Source organism: Lissotriton helveticus, chromosome 11, assembly GCF_964261635.1.
Source record: "Lissotriton helveticus chromosome 11, aLisHel1.1, whole genome shotgun sequence".
Classification (NCBI taxonomy): Eukaryota; Metazoa; Chordata; class Amphibia; order Caudata; family Salamandridae; genus Lissotriton; species Lissotriton helveticus.
The window spans coordinates 218,892,805-218,919,210 of NC_136072.1; the positions used below are offsets into that span (position 1 = coordinate 218,892,805).

General features: G+C 42.5%; 1 protein-coding gene across 1 annotated transcript; it reads left to right on the forward strand.

Annotated features, from left to right (window-relative positions):
* Nucleotides 1–3: 3 nt before the first annotated feature.
* On the forward strand, nucleotides 4–25,891 carry SSR3 (signal sequence receptor subunit 3). The gene is made up of 5 exons (XM_078667629.1): nucleotides 4–242; nucleotides 8,292–8,418; nucleotides 21,960–22,058; nucleotides 24,786–24,917; nucleotides 25,687–25,891. The coding sequence occupies exons 1-5, from the start codon at nucleotides 110–112 to the stop codon at nucleotides 25,751–25,753; spliced, it is 558 nt and encodes a 185-aa protein (XP_078523755.1). The 5' UTR covers nucleotides 4–109; the 3' UTR covers nucleotides 25,754–25,891.
* Nucleotides 25,892–26,406: the final 515 nt, after the last annotated feature.

Consider the following 26,406-nt stretch of genomic DNA (forward strand, 5'->3'; position numbering starts at 1 on the left):
TTCCTGCTCCAGTGCTGACGTTGCCTAGTTGAGCTGCCTACCTCTGACGGGAGCCTGAGTAGGTCACTCTTTCTCTCTCTGCACCTCTTCTCGGCTTGTCCCTGTTGTGATGGCTCCCAAGGGTGGCAGCAAGCAGCAGTCCGAGGAGGATCTGCTCCTGCAGGACTTCAGCCGCAACCTGTCCGCGAAGTCCTCAGCGCTCTTCTTCGGCAATGCGTTCATCGTATCTGCCATCCCCATATGTAAGTGCCTGAGCCTTCAAACTTCGCCTGTCCTGTGGTATGCGGAGCAATTTTATTTCACATGTTACCTTGCAGTAAAACATTTTTTTTAGTGTACTACCTTTCTTGAGAGTGGCCTAATTCTCTTGAGCTGCTTTGCAAATGCACCCCCTCTTTGCACAAGAAATAGAGATGATTTACTATAGGAGGGTTGGGGAATTGAGTATCGGAATGTAAGGACAAGCCAGGTTGGAATTGACGGGTGCCTGCTCCTGTATGCAGGGTATGGTCCAGTCTCCTCTGTACTTCTGTATACCATTTTTCGCAAGTGTCTGCGTGTCCTATATATGCTCCATCAACGGATATGACAGATTCTCTGAGAGCCTTCTCTTTGATCATTTCATTTTGTATTTGAATTTTGTATTTCCTACTATCCACAGTGGCAGCTGGTGGATTTTTATAGGCGGAGACCTGAGTTGAACACCATGATTTAGCGTAGTGAGTGAGCTTGAACGGAAGGAACGGTGTTGGCGAAATATGTGTTCCCCATGTGACAACCTTTTGAAAAAAATACGCTGAATGGTGCTTTTTACGACACATTGTTTTCCAGGAAACACATTTTAAAATACTACAAGCAATACCCCAGGCATAATATACAATTGGTTTGTTTGCAAAATGCCTTATAACTAACTATGCCAAGTACACCGACATCCAAATACACACAATGGGTTTCCTTCCGTTAGTGCGTCTCGTCCTCTTTACTTCATCAATTATTCAAGGCAAATATAGTTGGTATCTGTGTGGGCACCACACAAATACTATATTTATGAGAGGGCTAAAGATGCATCATTGTATAGCAAAGCATTTATACTTTTCACTGCTGGTAGTACCCCCACAGCATGACAGGAAGCACTATGTATCCTTGATGGCATTAGTGTGTATAGGGGCAATTTCATAAAGTGTCCGAAAGATAATATAAGTATGGTGCGTTCCATGCTGATAAAGCATATGACTACTAAAGAGTTACAACTACAGAGCTATACCACCCTACTTTGACTTTGTGCCTGACACTTTCCCACTTTCCCACTGCCCTTCTACCCCCCTCAAAAAAAAGAATATACTCTATATTCAGACTACCCTACTTTAGTCACGCCAACAAAGATGGTAGTTCTCTCAAGTCTGGAGTTTTTTTTATACTCAAAAGAATAAACTAAAACAGAAGCTAAAATCGTTGAGAAATAACAGGCTCAGTGCTGTAATAAGTGAACACACACACACACACCAAACGGTTCTTTTTTTACCATTGTTGGTCATGACTCTTGAGGAAAAATTATATAAAAATATCATCACCTCAGAGGAGATCAAGTTTTTAAAATTCATATTTGTCTTTTTTCCTTAAAGCAAAGTTTGACCTTAGATTAACAGCTTGACAAAGAGGGCATGCTTTTTATCCAATTTAAAAAATATATATATTATAAATGTAAATATCAATTAATTGCCTTCACTTTCCTAAGCAATTCATAGAAACCAAAAACAATTCTTGACACATGCACAGATAACAAGCTGCATACTATACTGCACAGCATGGGTACTCGTAAACATATGCCCGGGGGCCACAAAGTATGGTCTGTGGTGTGACCGAGGGCCGCACTGATGCCAGCAGGGTGGCGGGTAGGGGGTCTGGGTGGATGTGTAAGGAGATATAAAAATGTTTTAAATAAACAGGCAGGCATTTATTTGCAGGTTAACTAAAGTTAAGTGGTGAAGGACACCACCGTAGTTACTTCATAATTTCATTTAACCTGCATATAAATGCTTACCTTTTTTTTTTTTTTTTAAGAATATTAGTGCTCCGTAAGTAAACAGCAGCTCGTGCTGCTGTTCACTAGGGGGCCACATGTAAAGGGCAAGAGGGCCGCAAGCGCCCCCGGGTCATACTTCGAGTATCACTGCTGTACAGTGTAACAACAAGCCCTTTCCTATCCAAACTCCATAACTGAATGAGTAATGATGGTGTAAGTGGTACTAATTAGCAACATTGCCATCACAGTCTCCCTCCTGTTTCAGTGCTGACCCTCCATATTTGTAGTCCTCCTGTCCACGATGTATGGTCTTGACCCAGGTCTCTCTTAGACTTGGTATGAATGGCAGACACAGCCAACGACCACCTTGGTTGGCACCTGGAGACATCCGGGCACAGAGGTGGGTTATAGTGTTACTGGCTGTCAACGTCTCACTCTGGTTGTCTACAGTGGCATGGACCAACTTCAACTTTGACCAGGTGTCTTTATGTGGTAGTCTAGCCTAGCACGTGGGTCTTGTGTGCCCTTTGGTCTGATGGGTGAGGCAGGCCCTGCACAGTGTGGGAACTGGGGTGGGTTCCCAAAGTTGTAGTCTGGTCTCAGCATCATTGCTTACTGTTTTGGGCTTATTGGTTGTGGAGAGCAGTCAAAGGAGGAAAGGCAGAGGGGCAAACACAGTTGCCCCAGTTGGATGGCACAGCACAAGGCAGCCAGTACTGGAGTGACTTAGTCACTCAAGTGCTGATGCTCATCGGGTGACACAGTGAGCAGTGCCTGATATCGCTGCCAATTAGTCTGCAGGTCAGAGTGGAGGCCTTGGGCTAATATAAGTGAGAGGCCAGGATGCAGCAGTTGAGGGATGTAGTGCTAATGGGGAAGCCAGCGCAAGTGAGTCCAGGGAAAGTGAATTCCTGTGGTACTCCATCTGCTGAAATCTGGGAGCATACGGCTGGCTCACAGTGGGTGCCCAAGTCAATTACAAAGCTCTGCTTCACCCACAAATGCATCCAAGGGCATTTACTTAGAATAGCCCCCTGGGTAGCTTGACTTGAGCAGACTTATCCCGAAGGCAATATGTAAAGTATTTGTACACAAAACACACAGTGATAACACCACAAATTTATACCACACCGGTTTAGGAAAAATAAAGTATCTTACTCTAAACTCAATAAGACCAAAACGACAAAAATCCAGCATGCATGTAATGAGATTATGACTTTAAAAAGGTTTCAAACAACTGGATCTATAGAAAACCATGGATGCTTTGTTTCGCTCAAAATACCTGTAGTTGCGACAATTTTCACAAGGTCATAAAGCCTCAGAGATGGGAAGCGTAAAAAAACAAAGAGATGCGTCAGTTTCTGAGACCACGGTGAGGGGCGATGCAACAGTTTTGCTGCATGTAGGAGAACTGATGTGTCAAATCCGGTCTGTAGGGGGAAGTGATGTGTCGATTCTGAGACAGTTCTGGTCCGTGAGTGATGCATCGGGAAAACTTGCAGCACAGGTACGATGCGCGTAAATCCGGGATGCGGTGGCGATCTATGCAGCAGCGCTGCAGCTGTTTTTTCAGTCGCGATCCCTCGATGCGTCAGTTCTTGCGGCAGGTGCTGCAGCTGTTTCGGCAGCAGCGTGGTGATGCATAGAGATTCTTCTCGCACAGCGGTGCTGCGTCGGAAAAACAGCTGCAAGAAGAGCAGTGCATCGATTTTCTTGTAGTTGCGCTTGCTTTTCCAGCTCCCAACAGCAGGAACAACCACCAGAGGCCCCACACGGTCACAGGCACCTCTTGGCAGATCAGAAATCCCAGCCAGGAAGTTCAGTGGAGCTGGGGGTGAAGTCTCTGTCCCTGAGACTTCAGAACAGGAGGCAAGCTCTACTCAAGCCCATGGAGATCTTCCTCAAGCAGGGGGATACAGCAAAGTCCTTGTCCTTTCCTTGTCAGAATCTGCTACTGCGCCCCCCCCACCCCCATACAGCACTCAGCAATGGGGCAGTTCTCCTCCTCCAGTTTCTCCATCTCTTCTCCTTGGCAAAGGTTCCTCTTGATTCCAGAAGTAGTATAATGTTCTGGGGTTTTAGGTCTAATACTTATACCCCAAAATGTCGTTGAGCCCAGTCCAAAACAGTTCTGTCCTCTCAGGTGCAGTATGACCAAAGGTGGGGAGGGGGGAGACAGCATTGTGCAAGGGAGGCATGCCCAATTCAGGAGCAAGGAAATTTCCTCCCACTACTCTAAATGTAGCCAAGCCCCATTCAGCTCAGCCCTGAGTCATCCAGGAAAGGCCAGCCATACCTCAACTCCCCCAGTGGCTGTCTACAGTGAATACACATCCCCCGCCCCTGCCACTCTAAAACCAGACGGTCAATACTCAAACAGGCAGATGCACACAGAATGGTTAAGCAAGAAAATGCCTACTTTCTAAAAGTAAAACACACAAATAAAAAAACATCTTTACTGAAAGATGTGTTATTAAATTCTGAGTTCAGAGAGCCTAAACATTATTTCTCTATCTTGTCCCAATGAGATTTTATACATGTAAGATGTTACAAAGCATTTCCCTTTCTATCCTGTGGGGCAAGATAGCCTTTCAATAGTGAAAACAAGTAATTGGCAGTATTTCACTATCGGGACATGTCACACACACCAGTACATGTCCTACCTTTAACATTCACTGCACCCTGCCCAGGGGAGCACCTTGGGCCTACCATAGGGGTGCCTTACATGTAAGAAACAGGAAGGTTAGGGCCTGGCAAGTGGGTGCACTCACCACATCGACATGGCAGTTAACTGCAGTGGCAGGTCTGAGATACATTTTCAGGGCTACTCATGTGGGTGGCACAATCAGTGCTATAGGCCCACTAGTAGCATTTGAACTACATGCCCTGATACACTTCAGTGCACTTTACTAGGGACTTATAATTAAATCAAATATGCCAATCAGGGAAAACCAATTGTAATCACAATTTACACAGGGAGCACTTGAACTTTGACACTGATCAGCAGTGGCAAAGTGCCCAACGCATCTAAGCCAGCAAAAAACGAAATCCTGAACAGTATCAAAAATACAGGAGGTATAGGCAAAAAGTCAGGGAAACCACGCCAAAGATGCCAAGTCTAACATGTACCTACTCTCCTGCATTGGCAGTCCTTTTACCTCATCTGTACCTACTCCCCTACATCAGCAGTTCTTTTTCTTTGCCAGTGCCTACTCCCCATGCGTCAGCAGTCCCCTTTCCTCACCTGTGCCAACTCCCCCTGGTCCCTTTTGCTCCCTGGTGCTGACCTGTGTCAGGGCATCATTGGGTCTCATTCCCCGCCTCCCCCTTGCCTCCTCTTGTCCCAGTTCCCTTAGGTGCCCCTCCACCCCCTGTTTCACATGCCCTATTTCACTGCATCTGTGTCACACGTCCTACTACTCCCCCCCCCCCCCTCCCCTTCCAAATGTGCTTCATAGATCAGGAATGATTGTGGCTCTATACTCTGTCCTGGCATATAACAAGATGACTGTCATGTGTCTCGATGCATCTGGCACAAAGCCTGTTCATGCTTTATATTGCGACAAAGGGTTTTCCCTAAAGCATGCATGCTTGTAAGTGACCACTTTTTAATTACTATGCTTTAATCGAAAACCCATTGCAAGATTTCTGGCCACTTTTGCACATGCATAATAACACATGCATTTGCATGCAACCAAAATTGGGGAAAAAAAGCATTGTGAAGACAGAAGCTTGGCCTTTTAGAGACAAGACCCAGTGGCTTTGCCATTGCTTGATTTCTAATATGTTAGGCCAGCAAGACCTTTGAAGACCCTTGTGTTAACAAAAAAGAACAGTTCTATGTCAAAGTGACATTGACCTAAATTGTCTTTTTAACATGTTGCCTCTCAAAGCTACATCTTTACCAAGCAGTCGTCAGATTATACTAAGGGAACATAGTTGTGCCCCTTCTACTTGTCTCTGCCAGGTGAGGCTACTGCGATTTGACAATAGGCCGCTTACAAACCAAACGCTGCTTACAAAAATCAGTTTTATGTTCAATACAGTAATTTTCAATGATGTGAAGTAAACAAAATGCTCCCCTATAATGACCACCTGTAAAGTAAATTTAGTTGGAAAATCTGCACCACATGCTATTCCATAAAGCCAGTTGTCCTCCTATTTTGTGTCAGGATTGAAGTTTTCCCAACTCCAGTTAAGGAATCTTTGATATACATCCCTTAAGTGGCCTAAGTGAAATATGAAGATATTCATGGAAGTGTGAGTTTCCTATCCTAAAGAAAATCAAAATGTTTCATTCAATATCTTGGCAAGTGCACAGTGAGCGTAAGAAAATGTACCCAGAGATGACAACATTTAGGATACATTAAAATATTCCATTTATCGGCTTTCGTATTGCTATTGTCAGTCATTTTGATTTTCTGATGGGAGGACCAGATTGTTGTACTTGTTTGTCGAATGTCCTATAATCTTTTGTCACAAATAGGACATTTCCTGAGCCTCGTAGATGGTTTGCCTACGCAACTAAAATACTCAAAAAAAGCATCTAACACCTACTGTGTGTCTTTGGGGTTGCTACAAATATACAGACCTATGTAATCTTACACATGGTTAAGTAGACACTGCTTTGGAGAATTTAACTCCATAATGTCAATTTCTCATTTTAAAAAAAATATTTTTTATTAATCCATGAAAGTTACCACAAGTTAGAATGTTTTAAAAAACAATGGTTTAAAATACAATACGTTGTCTTAAAACACACATTTCATGATACATAGAAAAGGGTAGCAGTACAAAATACATAGAGTTCATTAAAGTGCAAGTGCAGGTATATAAGGTCGTATATATATCTCCTCGAGCTAATGCCTCATTCATTCATATAGGACACCACTGGCCCCCATATCTCCATGCCCAATTTCTTTTTCCAAACACCCTTAACTTCATATAGGCTATATTCTATATTAAACATGGAGAGAAATCGAGCGCTCCAAAGTTCAAAAGTAGGAACATCTTTCTGGAGCCACATTGAGGCAATGCATAGCCGAACCACAGCTGTCGCAAGAAAAATCAGGTACCTGTATTTATATGCCAGTTGATTTGATACCTCTCTATCAGCTACCCCTAACAATACCTGAGCAGCAGACAAAGTGACTGCCCCCCCAGAATTCCAGCAAAAAATGTCTCTATGTGCCCAAACAAGTTCATTAGGTACTTACGTGTAAAAAAGATGTGTATAATATCGGCATCTTCTGATCCGCATCAGAAACATTTCCCATTGTTTGTCGAACCCCCCCCCCCCCCCCCCGCCCCCCACATTTAAAAGCTTGGGTGGGGTGTAATAAACATTAAACACAGTCTTATAGTGTTGTGCTCGTAGATTCGCAGATATTAACAATCTCCCTGCCAATTCAATGGAGGTTACTATCCGCACACCAGTACACCCCAGTCTTTCATCCCATTTAGTGTTGTAAATCTCTAAATCACTACCCATGGTATCTAACAATATATTATACAATGTCCCAACGTGTGAATTGTTCCTCACAGCTTCAATAACAGTATTTACTCCGGTTTTCAATTGATGTTTCCCTAGATAGTCACGCACTTGTAGATATTAAGAAAATTCAGACCTGTTAAGATGAAACTTGTCTGTTAGGATTTCAAAAGACATTAAGCTCCCATTAGCATATATATCTCCTAAATGATGAATCCCTTTAGTCCGCCATCTATCTATGATCCTATCCCTAAATATCGGTGGGAGAAGTGTCGTAGCTGTGAGAGGGGTATAATGTCTATTTCTCACCCATGGAATTCTTCCGTCATTCTTCACATGGCAAAATAGTTTGAGGAACTTTATTTAAAGCTTGAGGGTTTTCTTGTATTTTTGATGGGGTGGATTTTTTGGGGGGAATGCATTCTCTGAAAGTACACAAACCAGATTAAATAAAAACGTTTTTCATAAAATGGTATTACATTTGAGTAAATTAAGAACTTTGGTCTAGCATATTCGCACATGCCAATACTTCACAGCGTCACTTAAAAACCTTGGCTTTCACTTCAGAATGAATGAGTAAAACAACATTATAGAGTGCAGCGGTGAACTCAACAAGGTATCCTTTTGCTGTCTGACAATGTATCTAATTGAGTTACATTTGCTTGCCTTCACCTCCTTAGAAATTATTGTAGCATGCAAGATGTATCTTAATATGCAAAATATTAAGAACAAGTGTAATGTTTCATTCACTTAGTTGAAACTTCTCTTTTCTTTCAGGGTTGTACTGGAGGATATGGCACATGGATCTTGTCCAGTCTGCAGTTCTTTACAGTGTCATGACCCTCGTCAGCACCTACCTCGTTGCCTTTGCATACAAAAATGTAAAATTTGTTCTCAAGCACAAGTAAGCATTCAGTTTGTAAATCTATATGTATATTTATCTGCAACGAATTAATTGAACTAATTTGAGTGCATGGGGCTCGTTCTGAGTTTCTGATAACAGATCCAGCTTGTACAGTCATTCAGTTATTTTGTAGTTTTATTTCTTTTCCCCAATTTGCTTCTTAGTGTGAGAATGAAAACATGTTGCTTATATAAGTGAGAACCCATGGATGTGTTATTTCGTCGTCCTCTATAAATAGACCATACACAGTCCTCATGTTTTCAGAAATAGGCTGTCTAACATCAAACTAAAAAAATGGTCCCATAGTGGTTCTGCTCGACACTGCCCTCAATGCTTGCTGGGCTTTCTCTTCAGAAGAGGTACGACTGCAAGTAGCTATAGGTGAAGCTTTTCGTTTTGTTGCTAAAGATATTGGAGTGAACTTAGCATCAGTTATGACACCGAGTAGCCTACCCCATTGTGCTCTCTTTCTATAAGCATAGCACTGACCTCTCAAAATGTAATAGACACTTCCCCACCAAATGGAAGACCTTTTCTTAGTTGGTGCCTGTTGTGACCCTATTATGTGATGCTGTTACTGACAGGATATGATGTATTCCACTCTGCTCCTGCCATGCCAAAGAGGGATGTATGACGTTACAACGCATACTTTTACAACGCATACCATTACAACGAAACTTTTACAACGCAAAAACTTTTACAACGCATACCTTTACAACGCAAGAATGTACAACGCATATACCTTTACAACGCATACCATTACAACGTAAGTATTGGTAAGTATATAATAATTTTTTTAATTTAAATTAATTAAAAATATTGTAATATAATTTGATTTTATTTAATTTTATTTAATTAATTTAATTTAAATATAATTTTATTTTATGTATAAAAAATACCCCTGTACCCCAAAAACCCAAAACTGACCCTGAACCCTAAAAATACCCCTTTACCCGAAAACTGACCCTGAACCCTAAAAATACCCCTTTACCCAAAAACTGAAAACTGACCCTGAACCCTAAAAATACCCCTTTACCCAAAAACTGAACCTGAACCCTAAAAATACCCCTTTACCCAAAAACTGAAAACTGACCCTGAACCCTAAAAATACCCCTTTACCCAAAAACCCAAACATATAACATTTTAAAAATAATTATATACTTACCAATACTTACGTTGTAATGGTATGCGTTGTAAAGGTATCTGCGTTGTAAAAACATGCGTTGTAAAGGTATGCGTTGTAAAAGTTTTTGCGTTGTAAAAGTTTTGTTGTAATGGTAGTGCGTTGTAAAAATTGTGTGGTAAACGTTGCATACCGCCAAAGAGCAAGCCTCATTAGTCGTGTTGCTTAAACAGAAATCGTACAATTGACCAGTGTGGCTGGATGAATTTGGAAGAGAAATGCTAATCAGCCTGCCTCAATTTCTGCAAAGGCTCCATGGTGCACAGCTGGACATAATACAGCTGAGCCAACCTCTGGAGTCAGAGGGTCAGCTCCCCAACCAAAGAAGGGAATAGTGCAGCTGCAAGCCGGACTCCTCTGCCTTTGGCATATATTTTTGAATAATCTCCGAATATGGTCCCCATTATGTGCATATAGCAGCAGCACAAATACGCAACAAAATCGAATAATAAAACAAGAGCAGGGTAATGCCACAAAGGCAGATATCATGGATCAGGATTCTTGAAATGGAGAGTATACAGGTGAAAACCAAGCCAAATAAAAAGTAGTTTTGCTAGTGGGTACTGCAATGGCCAGAAGGCTCAGCTAATTTGAGACTGTGCAAATGAGCCTCATCATGCTGTATTCCAAAGGAATAGAGTGCAAAATAAACCATCTGTGTTTCATTTTGAAGAATGTGCCCGAATTTCATTTTGTGAGTCCTGGTTCCTTTTGACGGAGGGCAATCAGTGGTGGTTAGGCTCCAATTGACAGTTTGACTCATTTGCCACTCGTACTGGGCTTACAGTACTGTTGAAGCCCAAACTGGTTTAACATATACCTCCATTCAGCACTTTAATTTCTCAGAATAGTGAGACAGAGCAGTGCAAGACTTACTCAACAAATTGGGGAGATTTAGATGCTCCGTACACAACCCGCACACACTTGTCACTCGGTAAGGCTTCCGTTTTACATCAGTGTTCTACTTTGTTAAAAGAAAAGTTCTTTAATGCACATAAAACTAAATAGTTTCCATAAACCAATGACAGAAAATTAGAGCTCTCTAGCTACTTTGCTGCCTTTCCAGCTTAATTATTTATTTATTATTGCTATTTATTAAGCGCGAACAAATACCCGTAGGCGTCTCGGCGCTAAAAACCAACTACGTGAGTCTCAGTAAGTGCCGCTATGGTATTATTGGTTAAAGAGCCAAGTCTTTAGCTGTTTGCGAAAAAGCAAAAGTGTAGGACTTGTCCTTATTGCCTGTGGCAATGTGTTCCATAACTTAGGAGCAGAAACCAAAAAGCGACAATCGCCCCAGGAAACTGTTTTTGTGCGGGGCACCACTAGTTGATTCAAGGTGGTGGAACGGAGTTGTCTGGAAGGAATGCAAGGAATCAATTGATCCTTAAGAAACTGCGGTCACTGCTTGTGGAGTGCTTTGTAAACTATACAAAGCGTCTTGAACTTAATCCGATTACGGATTGTCAGCCAGTGATAGTTCCTTATTGTATCTGAGATGGATTTAAATTTAGGTGTTCTTGAAAGGAGTCTGGCCGCTGCATTCTGTATAGTTTACATTTTATTAGTCACACGAATCTGGGCATTTACAAATAGACCGTTACAATAATCCAGAGAGGATAGGACTAGGGAGCTTACTAAAGTTTTTCCAGCTGAATCAGGTAAAAAAGGGAGAATTTTCCTCACTAGTTTAAGTTTGTGACAGGCTGTGGCTGCTGTTTTATTTGCATGAGCCATAACATTTAAGCCTTCATCAAAAACCACTCCCAAGTTCCTCATCTTGGAGACCGGCTTAGGGGGGGGGCTCCGAAGGATGAGGGCCACCAGACTGAAGCCCAGCCGGGTGAGAGTGGTCCAAAGATGACTACCTCCGTAGCTCCCTGTGACAATTCCCTAGCTCCTCTAAAGAACTTCCTAGCTCCTAGAAACTAACAGGTATATTTTTCAGTCACTTTGGACCCTATGGGAAATGTTAAGTCTGTGTTAGTGGTGGATTTCAATTGTCAGTTTCCTAAGCATATAACAGGCTCACACATTGATAACCATTTATATCAACTGTGCTGAGTTCATACAGCATGCTCTCAAGCACAGGTCCTCACTGTCAAATGCTGAATATACAATCAGTCTACAGCGCAATACACTTCAAGTGACCATCAGTAAGGTTGCAAAACTGAAAACGTGAATTGTATCTGTTCTTGTACTACTTTGATGTTGGTTGCAGTTCCTTGCACAGAAGGGGGTTGCAAGACTGTCAGATAACCTTTCACGGATTCAAACAATACCCATGTAAACTACTCCCAAAAGATCAGTGCCCACCCTAAGACTGGTAAGTCTGACGATCAGTTCAAGGAAGGGTCTTCTCTGTTCAAGTTTCTGTTCCCATTGTAGTGTGCAAGGGTCATATGAGTCTACTGGGCTACTCTGATGGGAAAATAAAGGTGCTTCTGAATCCCTGAACAGGACACATGTTCTTTAGTAGGCCCTTGATTTTTTAAAACTGCTGACCATAGTTGGATTTTTTCTGTGCCCTCCGTTCCATGAGCACACATCCTGACAACCTTCTCTTGCCAAGGTAAAGCTGGAAAACGGGCACTGATGTATCCAGAACTACTTGACAGATTTGCCGACTTCTGGAGTTACCATGGCTCCAACCAGCTTTCTCTTCAAATCTCCAGGACATCTTTAGAGATCCTGAAGTATGCAGGAGGCCACTCAGGGTGCATATAGGTTTCTCTGCAGCACTAAAGGTTCATGGAGAAAAAACTAATTTGTCTGAGAGAAGACTTCTGTGTTTCCTCCTTATGTAGGTCATTGTCCTCACCATCAAATGTGGGACACCTCATTATGTGCATGTCTCAGTACACATTCTGCTTCCACCTAGCTGGTCAGTGTTATGAAGACCCCACAAGTTCTGCTTACAAGGAGTCAAGGAGACATGTGATGTGCACGCGCAACCTTGCTGAATCGGATCAGGTTGCACGCGCTCACAATCTCCTGTCTCCCTTGGCTCCTTGTAAACACACTCACACTCACCTCCCCCCCCACACACACACACACTCCTCCCTCCCCGCACACACACACACACTCCTCCCTCCCCGCACACACAACTCCCCCTCCACACACACACACCTCCCCCCCCCACACACACACACACACCTCCCCCCACACACACACACACACACCTCCCCCCCCACACACACACACACCCCCCCCACACACACACACACATCCCCCCACACACACACACACACACCCACACACACACACACCCCACACACACACCTCCCCCCACACACACACACACACCTCCCCCCCACACACACACACACCCCCCCACACACACACACACACCCCCCCACACACACACACCTCCCCCCCACACACACACACCTCCCCCCCACACACACACACCTCCCCCCCACACACACACACACACACACCTCCCCACCCACACACTCACACACACACCTCCCCCTCCACTCACCGGTACTAGTCTCCAGACGGGGCTCTTTGCAGGCGGCGGTCTCTTCCTTCGGTGCGGGGCTCTCTCACCACACGGGAGTCCCGCTAACGCCGGCCGCCCTTTTCCTCCTGCCCAAACGTCCCAGTGCGGGGTAGGCTCCCGCCTGGGCTTCCGGTTTGTCTTGTCGTCCTGCCCCCGGCCTGCCTGACTTCCGGGAGGCGAAGATTCTTTCTTTTTTACGGGGTGAGCTCCCGTCCAGGGGCAGTGGCGTCACGCGGGGGTGCAGACCGCACCGGGTGTCACCCAATCATGGGGTGACCCCAATCTGGTTAGTTAGCCAGCCTCGCGGCCTCACGGTACCTCTCTGCTGCCTGCTGCCAGTGCTTTTTATTTTGCCGCCGCAACTTTCTCTTAGCGCACCGTCGCACGCCACAAGTGCACTGCTAACAAAATTAAAATACTCACAGTGCAGTGAGTGTGCACTGCAGCACGTCGCCACTTACCACGCACGCACCGGTGGTGTCGGTGATAATGCGGATGCGCGGCGTACCCAGCAGTCTTTGGGTCCCAGGGCCGTCAATCTTTAGCGCTCCAATGACGGCCCTGGGACAGCCCCCGCGTGCTGTGCTGAGCTCCTCTGACGCGTCACGGTCACGCGCCAGGGAGGAGACGAGACGGCAGCACAAGGGAGTGCGTGCGGTGCTGCACTGCTACTGGCTGCCTAGAATAAAGAATTAATGTGTGCCAGCACAGCAGCAGCCAGCCATCATCTTCTTTCGTTTCCCTCCCCTTTAAAATTTGGGACAGTGCTGAGACTTCTTCTTGGGTCCGGAGGAAGTCGAGTCGAGTCGGTCACGGTGAGAGAGACGTATCATGAGAGGATTAGAGTGTTCAGAAGTGATTGAGGTGTTTTAACTGCAGGACCCATGGGGGCATCTACCAATAATCTACCATGATGGTAGGAGACAGGAGCCTAAGTCTCATTTTTTAAAGTGCCTTATTATGATTGGGAAACTTTTAAGGATGAGTTATCGGAGGTGATAATCATGTTGGTGAGGACTATGAGTGATGAGCTTCCAGAAAATGAGGGCATAAGATTTTATTAGTGGGGTCTTTTGGTCAGGAACTTTGTCCGTGTAAGGGGAGGACACCAAGTCTAGCCCTCGGCAGTACCAGGCCTATCTGCAATAGTGCTAGTGATCTCACTGGTCACTTGAGGTTTTCAGATAGTGGTCATCGGGGGTGGCCAAACACAACCAGCCTCATCTTTGGAAAAGTGGATTCTGTGATCCCATTCCTCAAGAGGCTCTGTGGGCCGCTTCTTGTCTAATCACCATGGAGAACATACTCACAAGCTCAGTCTGACTGCCCTGGTAATCCCGGGACCGCGCAGTCAGGCGTTTGTCCGGAATCAAGAGGATCATTATTGCACAAACATTATCTTGGCACGAATTTCAGCATGGAAAATCTAGCGAAATGAGCGGGAAAATCCAGTATATTCCTAGATTTTCAACTCGGAATGAAGGAAAGAATTACCTGGTCACACCTCATTCCTAGATAACTACCTCGGCGTAATGCAGTAATACCGCATGAAGGAAAACTCGACCCCTGCGGTGTTACCGGTCCAAAATACCACAGACAGCGAAATGAGGCTTGGAATATTCAGCAAGTCATTCACCACTTTTTAGCACACTCCACACGCACTTCTTGCGATGCCATTCCAGTAATGGATTCCATTAAAAAATAGAACATTTTTCAAGGAACTCGCAGTGCACATTCCCTTTTATTTCTGACCGAGGATGAAGGGAGGACTAAAGAGTGTATGCATCAGGAAATCAATGGCGACAAAAAAGAGGAGGGCATTAAAGTCCTTCGGTAAACAGAGAAGCCAAAGCTCGCAGGCTGGCCTCTCCTGGGACACACCTCATCAGGCAGCGCTTGGCTCTGATAAACTAACCAGCCAGCAGAATTATTCCCAGGGATTTTAAAGTGAAGAGTTCACATGTATATTCATAAATATTGAGGCAATGGTGCCCCGTACAGTCCACACATCAGTTTAGCAGAGCATTTTGAGTTGTTACTTTAATTTGTTACTCGGGCAGGTAGCGTTAGTTACTGAGTGGTGCACTCTTCAAATAATAGTGAAGATTCATGAACTAAATTTACAAACGTTACTAAGGATTCTGTATGGTCCCGTTATTTGCAATCTGTGTCCACTGGCGGACTCGGAGCTGAGGAGGTCCATGCAGTAAGTCGTGAGGGGGTGACACCATGAGTTATCCGCACCGGGTGACACCAACCCTAGTGACGCCACTGTCCAGGGGAGCGGCAATACTATTGCATTGCAAATTTGACTAATATATGTATCAAGATAAATCTATTTATGTGGCATAATGTGTCACATTTCGTAATAGTATCTGTTCATTATTTAGTTGTTTTTTTTAACACATTAACACTGTCAGGAGAAGAGTTTCACCTTGTAAGTACTCGTTTGATTCAGAAAAACAGCAACACGCCACTGAAAGTTGAACAGTCAACCTTTGCAAAGTGTCTTCTGCTGCAGGCAAGACCACTGCACATTTTTAATACCTTTTTCTTTCGTGGTTTGTACTAAACCGATGATGATCAGTCTAATATGTGTTTTATCAGTTCTGATCCACAGCAGGTTAATGTTAGCTATGCATCCCAAGGTAGTCAGCTGATTACGTTTTATGCCTGCCCTATCTCCCAAGCCATTACACGGTGCTGTTCTAATATTCTAATATGGCTTGTATGGCTTTTAAATCGGTAAAGTGCTCAACTATGGCTTGGTGCACCTGTTCAATGTAAAAATGACAAATGCTTGGCTTCTTCTGTCTGTGTATTTTCTCTGAATTTCAGAATGTTGATAGGTTTTTTTTTTTTTTGGTTGCTACTTCGTTATGGTTGTGGGCTTAGCTGGTCGTGTGCGAAGGACTCGTGTTTTCTACTTCAGCTGCTTTCTCATTGAGATCGTTTTGGGTTGATTATGGCTTAAACCACAGTTGTGTCTCTAGTGATAGCGAATATCTGTTGGATAACATTTATCATAAATATACGGGGGGCTTCTTGCATTACATGTATCCAGGTATTCCAGTTTATGCTGGCATATATTTATTTTTTGTGTTTTAAGGACTGTGAATTGGTAGATCTGTTTCTTCTCGGTGCATGTATGACGACTACAGTGCTAGTAAAATGTTTGCGTTGAACACAATCTGAAGTGCGATTTGCTTTACATTACATTGAAACTGACGATTCCGTGAAAGGTGGGGTTGAAACATTTCTTTGAAAGCTTGTATTCGGTCATACCCTCGAAAATACTCCAGTTTTATCAATCAACATTGTTTCTTAGAAATAACGTGAAAAACCCAACCCTCCTCTTAACCCCACGCTTTGAGCATGTCCCTAATATTTAATCTTGCATAATTGCAAATTAAAAAAAAAATGAATGCAAAGCATTGTCATTTACAATGCCAATAACTCAAACTTTAATGCTACGAGACCTATTGCATTGTAAATGCTTGTTTTAAATTGTAATCTGGAGTTGGGGGTGATTAACAAGAATGTCTCAGACTATGAGATAACTTGGTGAACCGAAGCAGGGATCTGGGAGCTTTCCCATCCATTTGGAATTAATGGACCGCGGTGAAGGGGGGACTGAGATGAACATTTACACATGGAGAGGCCAGTAGGCTTCTACACCCCAAGGAAGCCGTCACAATAAATCACTGTGCCATTACTGCCAGTCCTACAGAGCCCAACTAGAGAGGGCAGTATCCACATTCATGAATAGGGGTAGACTGTGGGTACTGCTCTGGGGACTCATTCTAGTAAATGGGGAGAACCTTCAGTGAGTGTGGATGACTGCCTGGTTCACGACGTGGGTTTGAGGGGGGGGGGGTTGAAATGCTTGTGGAGACTGTACTGAAAGCAGCATAGGGCAGGGCACCATGCAGGGGACTTTCTCTCCCGACACTTGTAAATCAAATCACACTTGTACATCAGATTGTTGTTTTAACCTTTTCGCCAATCCTTCCAGTTCGGTATGGCTCAACTTCACACTGTAGATTTAAAAAGGGAACTTGATTGGTATCTTGACAAGAGCAAAGAAATGCCAAAATGAAGCAATACTTCGTTAACTGTGACAACATTTATACAGGCTGATGATAACAGCTAAACCGTAAGAGAACAAGTGTATTTTTGGATTGTATCTGAAGGCCTTAAGTTCCCTTCTGGATTGGATTAGGACCTATTTGAACATAAGGAAAGTCTCTCCAGCTCCTCTCCTGAATCTTTCTATTTCATTAGATTTCCATGGCAGCCACGTGGACAATGGTGTGAAGCTTAGCAGGGATCTTCTACATAGGCTGGTTTCAGAACAGTGCTTCAAGTAGGTCATGTATTTCAGGACCTTTTCTAAAACTAGTTGTATCTTGCTTTTCTCTTACTTTTCTGTGCTTTTTAGGTATCGCCTGGGGCCGGAGCTCCTAGCTCCGCCCAGGAGAAATCTTATGTTCCTACATATGGGGCTTCGTTCCGCCTCTGTCTCCCATTGGCTAGCTCCATAAATGGAGGCTAGCCATTGGGAGACAGAGGCAGTCAATCACGCTTTCCCGTGAAAACGCGATTCGGGGGCGTTTCTCTGTCTTTTTTTAAGTCCCGCCCCTTTGTCCTGGGCCGCGCTGTGATTGGCTGCCGGCCCGGGACACCCCCGTGACGTCATTCCCGGGCCGCGCTGTGATTGGCTGCCGGCCCGGGACACCCCCGTGACGTCATTCCCGGGCCGCGCTGTGATTGGCTGCCGGCCCGGGACCTGACTTGTTTTTCCTTCCAGTTCCTTCTTAAAGAAGATAGCGTAGTTCAGCAGCTCAGACGGACTGCTTCGGAGACAGAGGCTGAGGAGATAGACTTCGGACCTATCCACCATAGGGGAAAGCATGACACGCAGGAGTGAAGTTCTGATGCGCACTGATGACAATTAGAAAGGTGGTAAAGTGTGAGGGATGTGCTGTTTAAAAGAACAGACTACGGATAGCGCTCTGGTGGTTAATCGTAGACTTTCACTAACCAACACCACAGCGCAGTAAAGGGAGCATAAAAGAGGATTAAAAAGTCACATCCATCACTATGGGTGTGGCAAAGTGTCTCAACTCTGCAGTATGACTCATGCCTCAGCCTTTTCCCTGTCATACTTAACGAACATCTGCAAATTAACTGAACGCCCACAATTGGGGAGGTTACAGCGATTAATTACCGTGTGGTTTTCCCTAGTTGGCTAAACTAAACCCGAGTTCAGCACCGAAAACGTAATCATTTTACTATTGTGCCTTCCACAGCAACCACCAGTTCACTACGACTGCACTACACATTGCTTGATTGATTCTCAAAGAGAGAATCAGGCAGCTTTGATTTTCCGAAAGCATATTTTTTTTAGCACAACCCTCATCTGTCGGTAGTGTGCTTTTTAGTCAGATTTACTGAAGGAAGGTCTTTTTTTGTCTACCACTCACATATTGTCCCAGATAGTATTATTTAAATCTCCCAGACACGTTTTCAATATTTTTATGAGCCCACAATACCACTTACGCCGGATTAAAATACAACATGAAAGCCCCCGCTGAAGTGGAAACAAGATTTTGAACGGAATGCAGGCGTTCCCGTATCCTATTTCGTAAACCGGCAATGTCGGTAGGTTCTTGCAATGCGTTCTCCAATTCAAATGCGATTCTAGTACTTTCTCAGCTGAAGAGAACATGCCATGCAGCTACCGGTGTCTGCTTGAAGTAGAAGAAATGTAGGGACATATGTTTGAGAGCCAACACGCAAGCGGTGATGACATTCGATTCACACTGTGCGATGCCCACTCACCATGAAAGCTGCAGTTTCTCAGAAACCATTACACTGAAAGCCTAGCTTGCCGTGCATCATTCAGGCCTCGCAGTATCAGCAGCAGGGGAGGTGGGATGAGGGACTGAGCTCCACAGCGCGCTGTCAGTGAACGGTCTTCCCTGGCACCCGATGCAGCAAGGACACCGGATACGAGTATCACTAGCTGGTTATCATTTGCTCCACCTTCCATCCTCTTCATCCCAGATCCAGGGCTGTAAGCAGCAAGATGCTCCTATTCGGAGGAAGCAGCCTGTAACAGGCACTGTAATCGCCTTCAGATGGAATGCACCCGATCAGCTTCTCGGGCTCATCCTGTAATGCCTTCATAGAGCAGTAAGGCACGACAGCATTGCCGCTTCTGGGTGGAAACTGTTTCAGTCGCATGCATTGAGCTGAATAGCTTAGTTTATCTGTTTTGATTACTAACACAGATAAAAGGTATTGTCATTTACAATGCCAATAGCACAAACTCTTGTAAATGCGAGACCTATTCAAAGAAGCAGCCACCATTGTCCCGGGCTGCTTGGAAAGTGAAAGCGCGCATAGTGTGCTGAATGTTGCAGGAAAGCATGTTGTGCCTGCAGTAGGAGGAACTCTTTAAAGAAAATAGTGCTTACAGACTAAAACAAGCATTTACAATGCAACGGTTTCGCCTTTGGAAAAGTTTGAGCTATTGGCAATGTAAATGACAATGCCATTTATTTATCTGTTTTCAAAACCAACACATAAATACAAATTTTGTCATTTACAATGCCAATAGCTCAAACTTTTCCAAAGGCGAAACCGTTGCATTGTAAATGCTTGTTTTCACCTTTCTGTGCCTAATTTGTATTTGATATTTAGCTCTATTTTTGATGATAATTCTTGAGGGAAAGGTGCCTTTGTAAAACACTTTTCATTAATATTGATAGTTTAATTCAATGCAGTCAGAACGAAATCACGGATAACATAGGTTGCTATTCATTGTGGTCTTTGGAGCAGCCTGTCTTTGTTAAAGCGTTAATGTGAGATAATGCTGTGGGTCTGCTCTGATTCTTTGTATTTTTATTTTAGGCCAAGTTTAATCCTAAATAGGTTGAAAAAAAAATTATATTGTTTATCAACCATTTTTTGAGAAAAGGTACTCTGGTAATTGCGCACAAGTTCTTATGAATTTAGACATAGCCATGGAGGAGAAGTAGAATTACAAGTATTTATTACTTTCGATTTGTTAAAGCTGAGATTGTTTTTTTAAATAGCAAGGGTGTTTGATTAGTCACTGTGCATCCTAATAGATTTAAATTTTTTATTTCTTCAAGGAGAATAATGACATATTTTCCTAATCCGTCCTGTGCAAAAAAAAATAAGAAGCGGGACATGCTCCAAGTTTCGTCTACAAATACACAAATTTAAATTTTAGGCTTTCATGTTCCAGCTTCCCTTGGTTTAACTTTGCTTAGTGTTAAGAAACCCTCTACATTGCTTAGGAGTTTATGAAAACATGTATCTCACTGGTCTGAAATATTACTACCTTTCTCAGTACACTTATATATGTGGCAGAAGATTTCATGTTCTTGTTTCTTGATTTAAAAACACATTTGTCTGAGAGCTTTTGTTGTAGCCTGTCCCAGACAAATGAAGCTGAAGCAAGCGTTGAAAAAAAATCACTCCTGCAGACTACTCTAAGTTAGAACATGTTTGTTAAAAAGAAACAAGTTAGTACTCGTGAAACAAACCAAAATAACTTTGTCCTCACAAACCTACAAAGCATATAATGCTAATATGTCTAGCGATCACATTACTTGCATACATTTTGTTTATATAGGCAATAAAGTCGCTGATTAAGAAAGTAACTGCAGATATCGGAAGCTATGGCAGGTGTTCCTGGTTTTCATGAGAAAACAGACGAAAGGATGTTTAATAAGAGATACTGAGGCTCCTCTGCTGAGCTAACAGGATTCTACTTTTCTTGCTTGCAAATATCAAGGTATCAAGGTGGAAACGAGGCTTTTGCTCTCGCAGACCAGAATGGGCGCACATCTTGGTATTGCATAGGGGTATATTATAAATGCAGTTTTATATAATAATGGCTCATATGAAAACGGGTACCTAATAGGCGTAAAACAAGGTGTACGTCTACAAAAGCAGGTTTTCTTGATTCTTAAAAAAAGTGTGTGTATGTGTATATGTATATATGTATATATATATATATATATATATATATATATATATATATATATATATATATATATATATATATATATATATATATATATAATATGTATAAGTAAGTAAAATTCGGTATAGTTACGTAAAGTAAGAGGGGTTGGCCTAACGGCTAAGGCGCTCGACCTCGGACCTGGGGAACTTGGTTCGAGTCTCGGTAACGACACCAAAAACCCCCTGTGATTCTGGGCAAATCAGTTAATCTCCCCGTGCCTAAAATGAAAGTGTGTCCTCATGTAACGTAACTGGTGCTATGTAAAGCGCTCTGATAACTGATTCGGTTCGGTTCTAGTTCGGGCTATATAAAACGCTGCAAAAAAAAAAAAGTATTTCAAACAAAATATTGTATCTGGTTCCGATAGAAGTAGAAAAATGCCACTTATGTAACCTTTGCATAATTGGTTAGGTGAATAAAATAATGATGGAAATGATTTCTAATTTGTCTACTATAGAATTCCTTTAGTAAGTATATCCTCTGCTTTATTAAAAGTGTTACACCAATACAAATGTAAAAGGTTTTTATCTAGTTTTTTAATTGAGTCACTAGTGTAATTTGTAACGTTCGTTTTATTATGCCATTCCTAAAATGCTGTTGCTTTCATATTAAAAAAAGAGGAAAGAAAAAAAGGAAATCCAAATGGTCTAGCCATACGTTGGGAAGGATTCAAATAATCATATCAATGCTCATTTGCTGGAAGTCTGTGACAATTTTTTTCACACTGTTTTTCTAACCAGTATACTTCTTTTGTTTGACATTTTCTGCCTGTTACAAAAAAAATGTAGAGTCGCTCAAAAAAGAGAAGATGCAGTTTCTAAAGAAGTGACCCGCAAGCTTTCTGAAGCAGATAACCGAAAGATGTCACGAAAAGAAAAGGATGAAAGGTAATCTGTGCTTTGGCTCTTCATATTTCTTTTTTTAAATGCCTAAAGGATGAGCAAGCAGTACTGTAACCCCCGGTCCAAGGACTCGTCCACAACACAAACATTTTGTCAGTAAAATAGAATAGTATCAATTTTTGATCAGGCTTGATTGTACAGCTGTTTGCTTGATGTATTGTTAGCAGTTCTTTAAAGTACACGTGGAGAGGGCTTCAGCTCCACATAGATGAATATTACTCTTTCTCCTCTTGCTGTTGGCTGTCTTGCATCTTTCTGACGTCTAAGTAGTGCTTGCATTAGAATGCCTAAATGACTATTTTACTCCTGAAAAGTAGACTGTCATCATGCTGTTTGGCACATTCACTTCTTTATCTCTTATATCCATTCAATACAGAAAACTGTCTTTTTTTTGTGGTACTTTTCCCCCGTTATTAGCAAAGTCATGTGGGCAGACTTGAAAATAGTAAGGAGCATTTTTGCAAGTAATACATGAAAACAACATTTGTAAATACTTGTGTTCTTGTCTGATAGCATATTCAAGCCAGACATATTGGCTTTGCTTCAGTTGGTTGTAGATTCTGCTCTATGGTGACCAAGGTCCTTGCCAGATCATAAGCTGGATGATTGAGGGCACCAGTGGTAGGAAATTTGTCTCTTTTCAACTCCTATGGTGGATTAATGAGCGTGATCACCATTTGATGAGCAAATGTGGAAAATAAAAGAAACAAAAGTTGCGGTAACATAATAGCAAACATTACACTGTTGCAGGACTGGAATGCAAAAGTGTGTAGAATTGTATATATATTTCCAAAATAAGCTTGTCTACTATAACAGACACAGACTAAGTAATGTGTTAAGTGCAGATTTTTCTTAGACTCAAATTTTCCTATTCTTGGCTATAAACGTGTTTTGGAAACAATACTTCAAAATTAATTTTATGAGAGGCAGTCTCATCTCCCAGACGAAGCCTTAGTGAAATTCGGCTATTCCACCCTTTATGCCTCTGTCTTGCTCCTACCCCTACCCCATCTCTCTTACCCACCGCTTTTTGTCTTACATAGGAGACAAGGTCTTCCTGTATGGTGGTGCACTTATGGATACTCCACAGGTTTGCTCAGTGCATCTTTCATTCAGGGATCCTGCAGACACAGCTATTCACATGTGTTAAAACTAACAAACTGCCAAACACAAATGTACACTTCCACAAGGAACACCCAACTGGGAGTCACTCTTGATTACTCTATTTCCTAGAAGCTAGAGTTACTCTGAAATAAGCTCTATTGCCACACTAATCTGGAAACTAAATGGCCTGGTCACCTCTGTCTCTTTACTTCTTCCAGACGCTAGTCTGTACACTGCCCCACCCTTTTTCTCCAGCTCAACATTTCCCTTCCCGTTTACTCTTTTCTCTTGTGCATCCTCAACTCCTTCCACTTAACCTCTGTATTTCTCCTTCCGAGATCGGAGTCTAAATGGCAAGTTGAGGTCACTCTGTCATATGTACTAAAATGAAACGGCAAATAGTCAACACTGGTTCAGTGTGCACTGCTAACCACATTCTACCACGGTTAGAAGATGCATAATGAAGAAAAAGGGCGACACCCTTGACACAACTCAGATAAAGGGGAAGCCCAAATGTTGGGAAGTGAGTTATCAGTAGTGGTAGATATGCATCTACTACTGGCAAGTCCGCTACTAACACAGTCTAAGGCTCAGAATAGGTCTCAGTAAATTATTCCCAAGCTCAACCCTGGGTAGCTTGTTTTGCTAGCAGGCAGGCTTAACTTAGGAGACCGGCATATAAAGCATTTAAAAACAGCAATTCAGTCAATAATTAAGACGCAACACACAATAAAAAAAAATCCAACATCAATTTATAAAAATAAGAAATATTGGTATCTTTAAAATGACAAATTATAAAAATCCAATGTAAGGAACCGGAGATATGAATTTAACACTATTCTGTGTATCCCAAAACGAGTTATCTATATCACTTATTCTTGCTTTTATTTTAAGAACAGTACAGTGTGTTTTAAGTGAAATATAAGTATGCATGAGCTAAGAGATAAAAAGGAAAAAAAAACAGCACTGGAACTTGCAACACGTTGACAGCACTTTCTTGGCTGCCAATGATACCTTATGGGAAACTCCAGTCAAAAACACAAGACGCGATTAAAAAAAAAAATGTCCACGGAAAGGTTTAAAGCAGCCTACACCAGGGGTGTTCACCTTCGGTGTCTGGAGTTGTTGGCTCCATGTTGTATGTTCAGCATGCCTAGCGTAAAATAAATGTCCGTTCGGCGATGCTCGTTGGAACTCGTTTACAGTTGGGATTATCATGAAATACTTGCACGGATTAGGATTTCTTCATATTCGTTGGACACCCCATCATCTAAAGTGCACATTTAACAGTGATTCAAAATGGAAGCCACACAATAGTCATGCTTTTCCACACAAAGTACACGGGATTCAAGAACTTATCAACTATAATATTATTTAAAGTGTTGTGTTGATAGGAATTTCTTTTATAAGTTGTGCTGCACGTTATGGTTTTCCAAAAATTTATTTGGCAACTACTAGCCATGTTGGTGCACCCAAGAATTCCCTGCCTAAAGACATTCTGCATGTAAATCCCTATAGACGACAAATAAAAGTGTTTGTGTCAAGATTCCTTTTTATGGCGTTCTGCTTTTTAATACATCCTTTTTGTATTTTTTTTTAAATGTGTAGAATTCTGTGGAAGAAGAATGAAGTTGCTGACTACGAGGCTACAACCTTTTCTATTTTCTACAACAACACACTTTTCCTGGTTCTTGTCATCATTGCATCATTTTTTCTTCTGAGGAACTTCAACCCAACTGTGTATCCTTTTTTCTCAGTTCCATTGTAAACCGTTGTCATTTGCTGTCTTTTAAGATCTGTAGTTGCCTGTATTCTGGCTAGAGTCTAAAACTGTTTTTAAGTTGACTGTCATTCTGTAAGAGTGAATGCTTTGCAATTGTTCTGTCTTAATTACCATTGCTATAACTAGCAACATACTACTTGGTGGCATACAAGGCTGCTATCAGGAAGCAGGACCAATAGGATGGGAGACATGTTGTCACAGGCTGTATGCCTTATATGCACAGGGTTTGCTGCTTACAAATTAGCTGCATTACTGTTAATTGCAAATTCGTAACATGAAGTTCGTGGTTTAGAGGGAAATAATGGACAAAATAGACTAATATTTGGCAGAGTTCCTCAAAGAGATTCTCTCCCTGGCGAACACACTACATCACAACCACCTGACAATTTGAACATTTATAGCTTGGGGCTTCTCTGAAGGGCCAGGTAGAAATCGGCTGACTCACCGGCAAAAGTAATTCTATCGCTTTGAACATTACCTTCCACCTTGGGCGAAATATGTACCATTGCCTTGTACATGGTTACTTTTGAGTGTCTAAGAAGAGTGTAGGTGGAGTAAGGAAACTTTTGTAATTGCTTCTTGATAATGTGTGGACTTTTGACGTGGGAGACCTCTCTAGTCATAGATGTCACTGGTTTGTACTTATTGGCATTTGAAAGTATTAATGTCTTCACTTGCAAATTATCTTTGCTCAGAGTTGTTTTTTACCTTAACGTTCTTTTGCAGAAACTACATTCTGTCTATCAGTGCTTCATCTGGACTAATCGCTCTACTCTCCACGGGGTCTAAATAGACCGAAGCAATGCAGAATAAAACGTGTTTTTGTTGGAAGTGTACAAATTAAATGTCCAGTTGTAAACTTGACAAAGGTTTTCATCAGAGGGGTTTTTATATCAACCGAGTTGTTCAATAAACTTCAAGTTTTTTGTTATTATTGAATTCACTGTTGTTCCTACACAATAAGCATCTTAAATAGTGGATACATTAGTTTTGTGGTACATATTGAGTCCAAAGAACGGAGGGTGCTTCATTTAGTGATTCTTTTCGAAGCACTTTTTTGCCATATTTTTTTCTACCCACTTGCTGCCCCTAATTCATTGTCTATCTCTGAGTTTATGAACTTTGCAGGCTGTCATTGATATTTTAGAATAAGATGGTTTTATAGACTTATGGATCACCTCCTTCCTCGACGGAAGAACACAGAGAGTCCGCCTACCACCGTACAAGTCAGAGGCCACCAAAGTCATCTGCGGCTTCCCTCAAGGATCCTCACTGAGCCCCACCCTCTTCAACGTCTACATGAGCCCCCTCGCGGCCATCGCACGCCAACACAACCTCAACATAATCTCCTACGCCGACGACACCCAGCTGATCCTCTCCCTGACCAACGACCCCGCCACCGCCAGAGCCAACCTGCACGAAGGGATGAGAGAGGTAGCCGAATGG

What these genes read in the sequence shown, in the direction of transcription:
- SSR3 (XM_078667629.1), top strand. Translation starts at nt 110, where the DNA reads ATGGCTCCCAAGGGTGGCAGCAAGCAGCAGTCCGAGGAGGATCTGCTC. An exon ending in AAATTTGTTCTCAAGCACAA is followed by an intron (nt 8,419 to 21,959) that starts GTAAGCATTCAG and finishes AAAAAAATGTAG; the next exon opens with AGTCGCTCAAAAAAGAGAAG. An exon ending in CGAAAAGAAAAGGATGAAAG is followed by an intron (nt 22,059 to 24,785) that starts GTAATCTGTGCT and finishes TTAAATGTGTAG; the next exon opens with AATTCTGTGGAAGAAGAATG.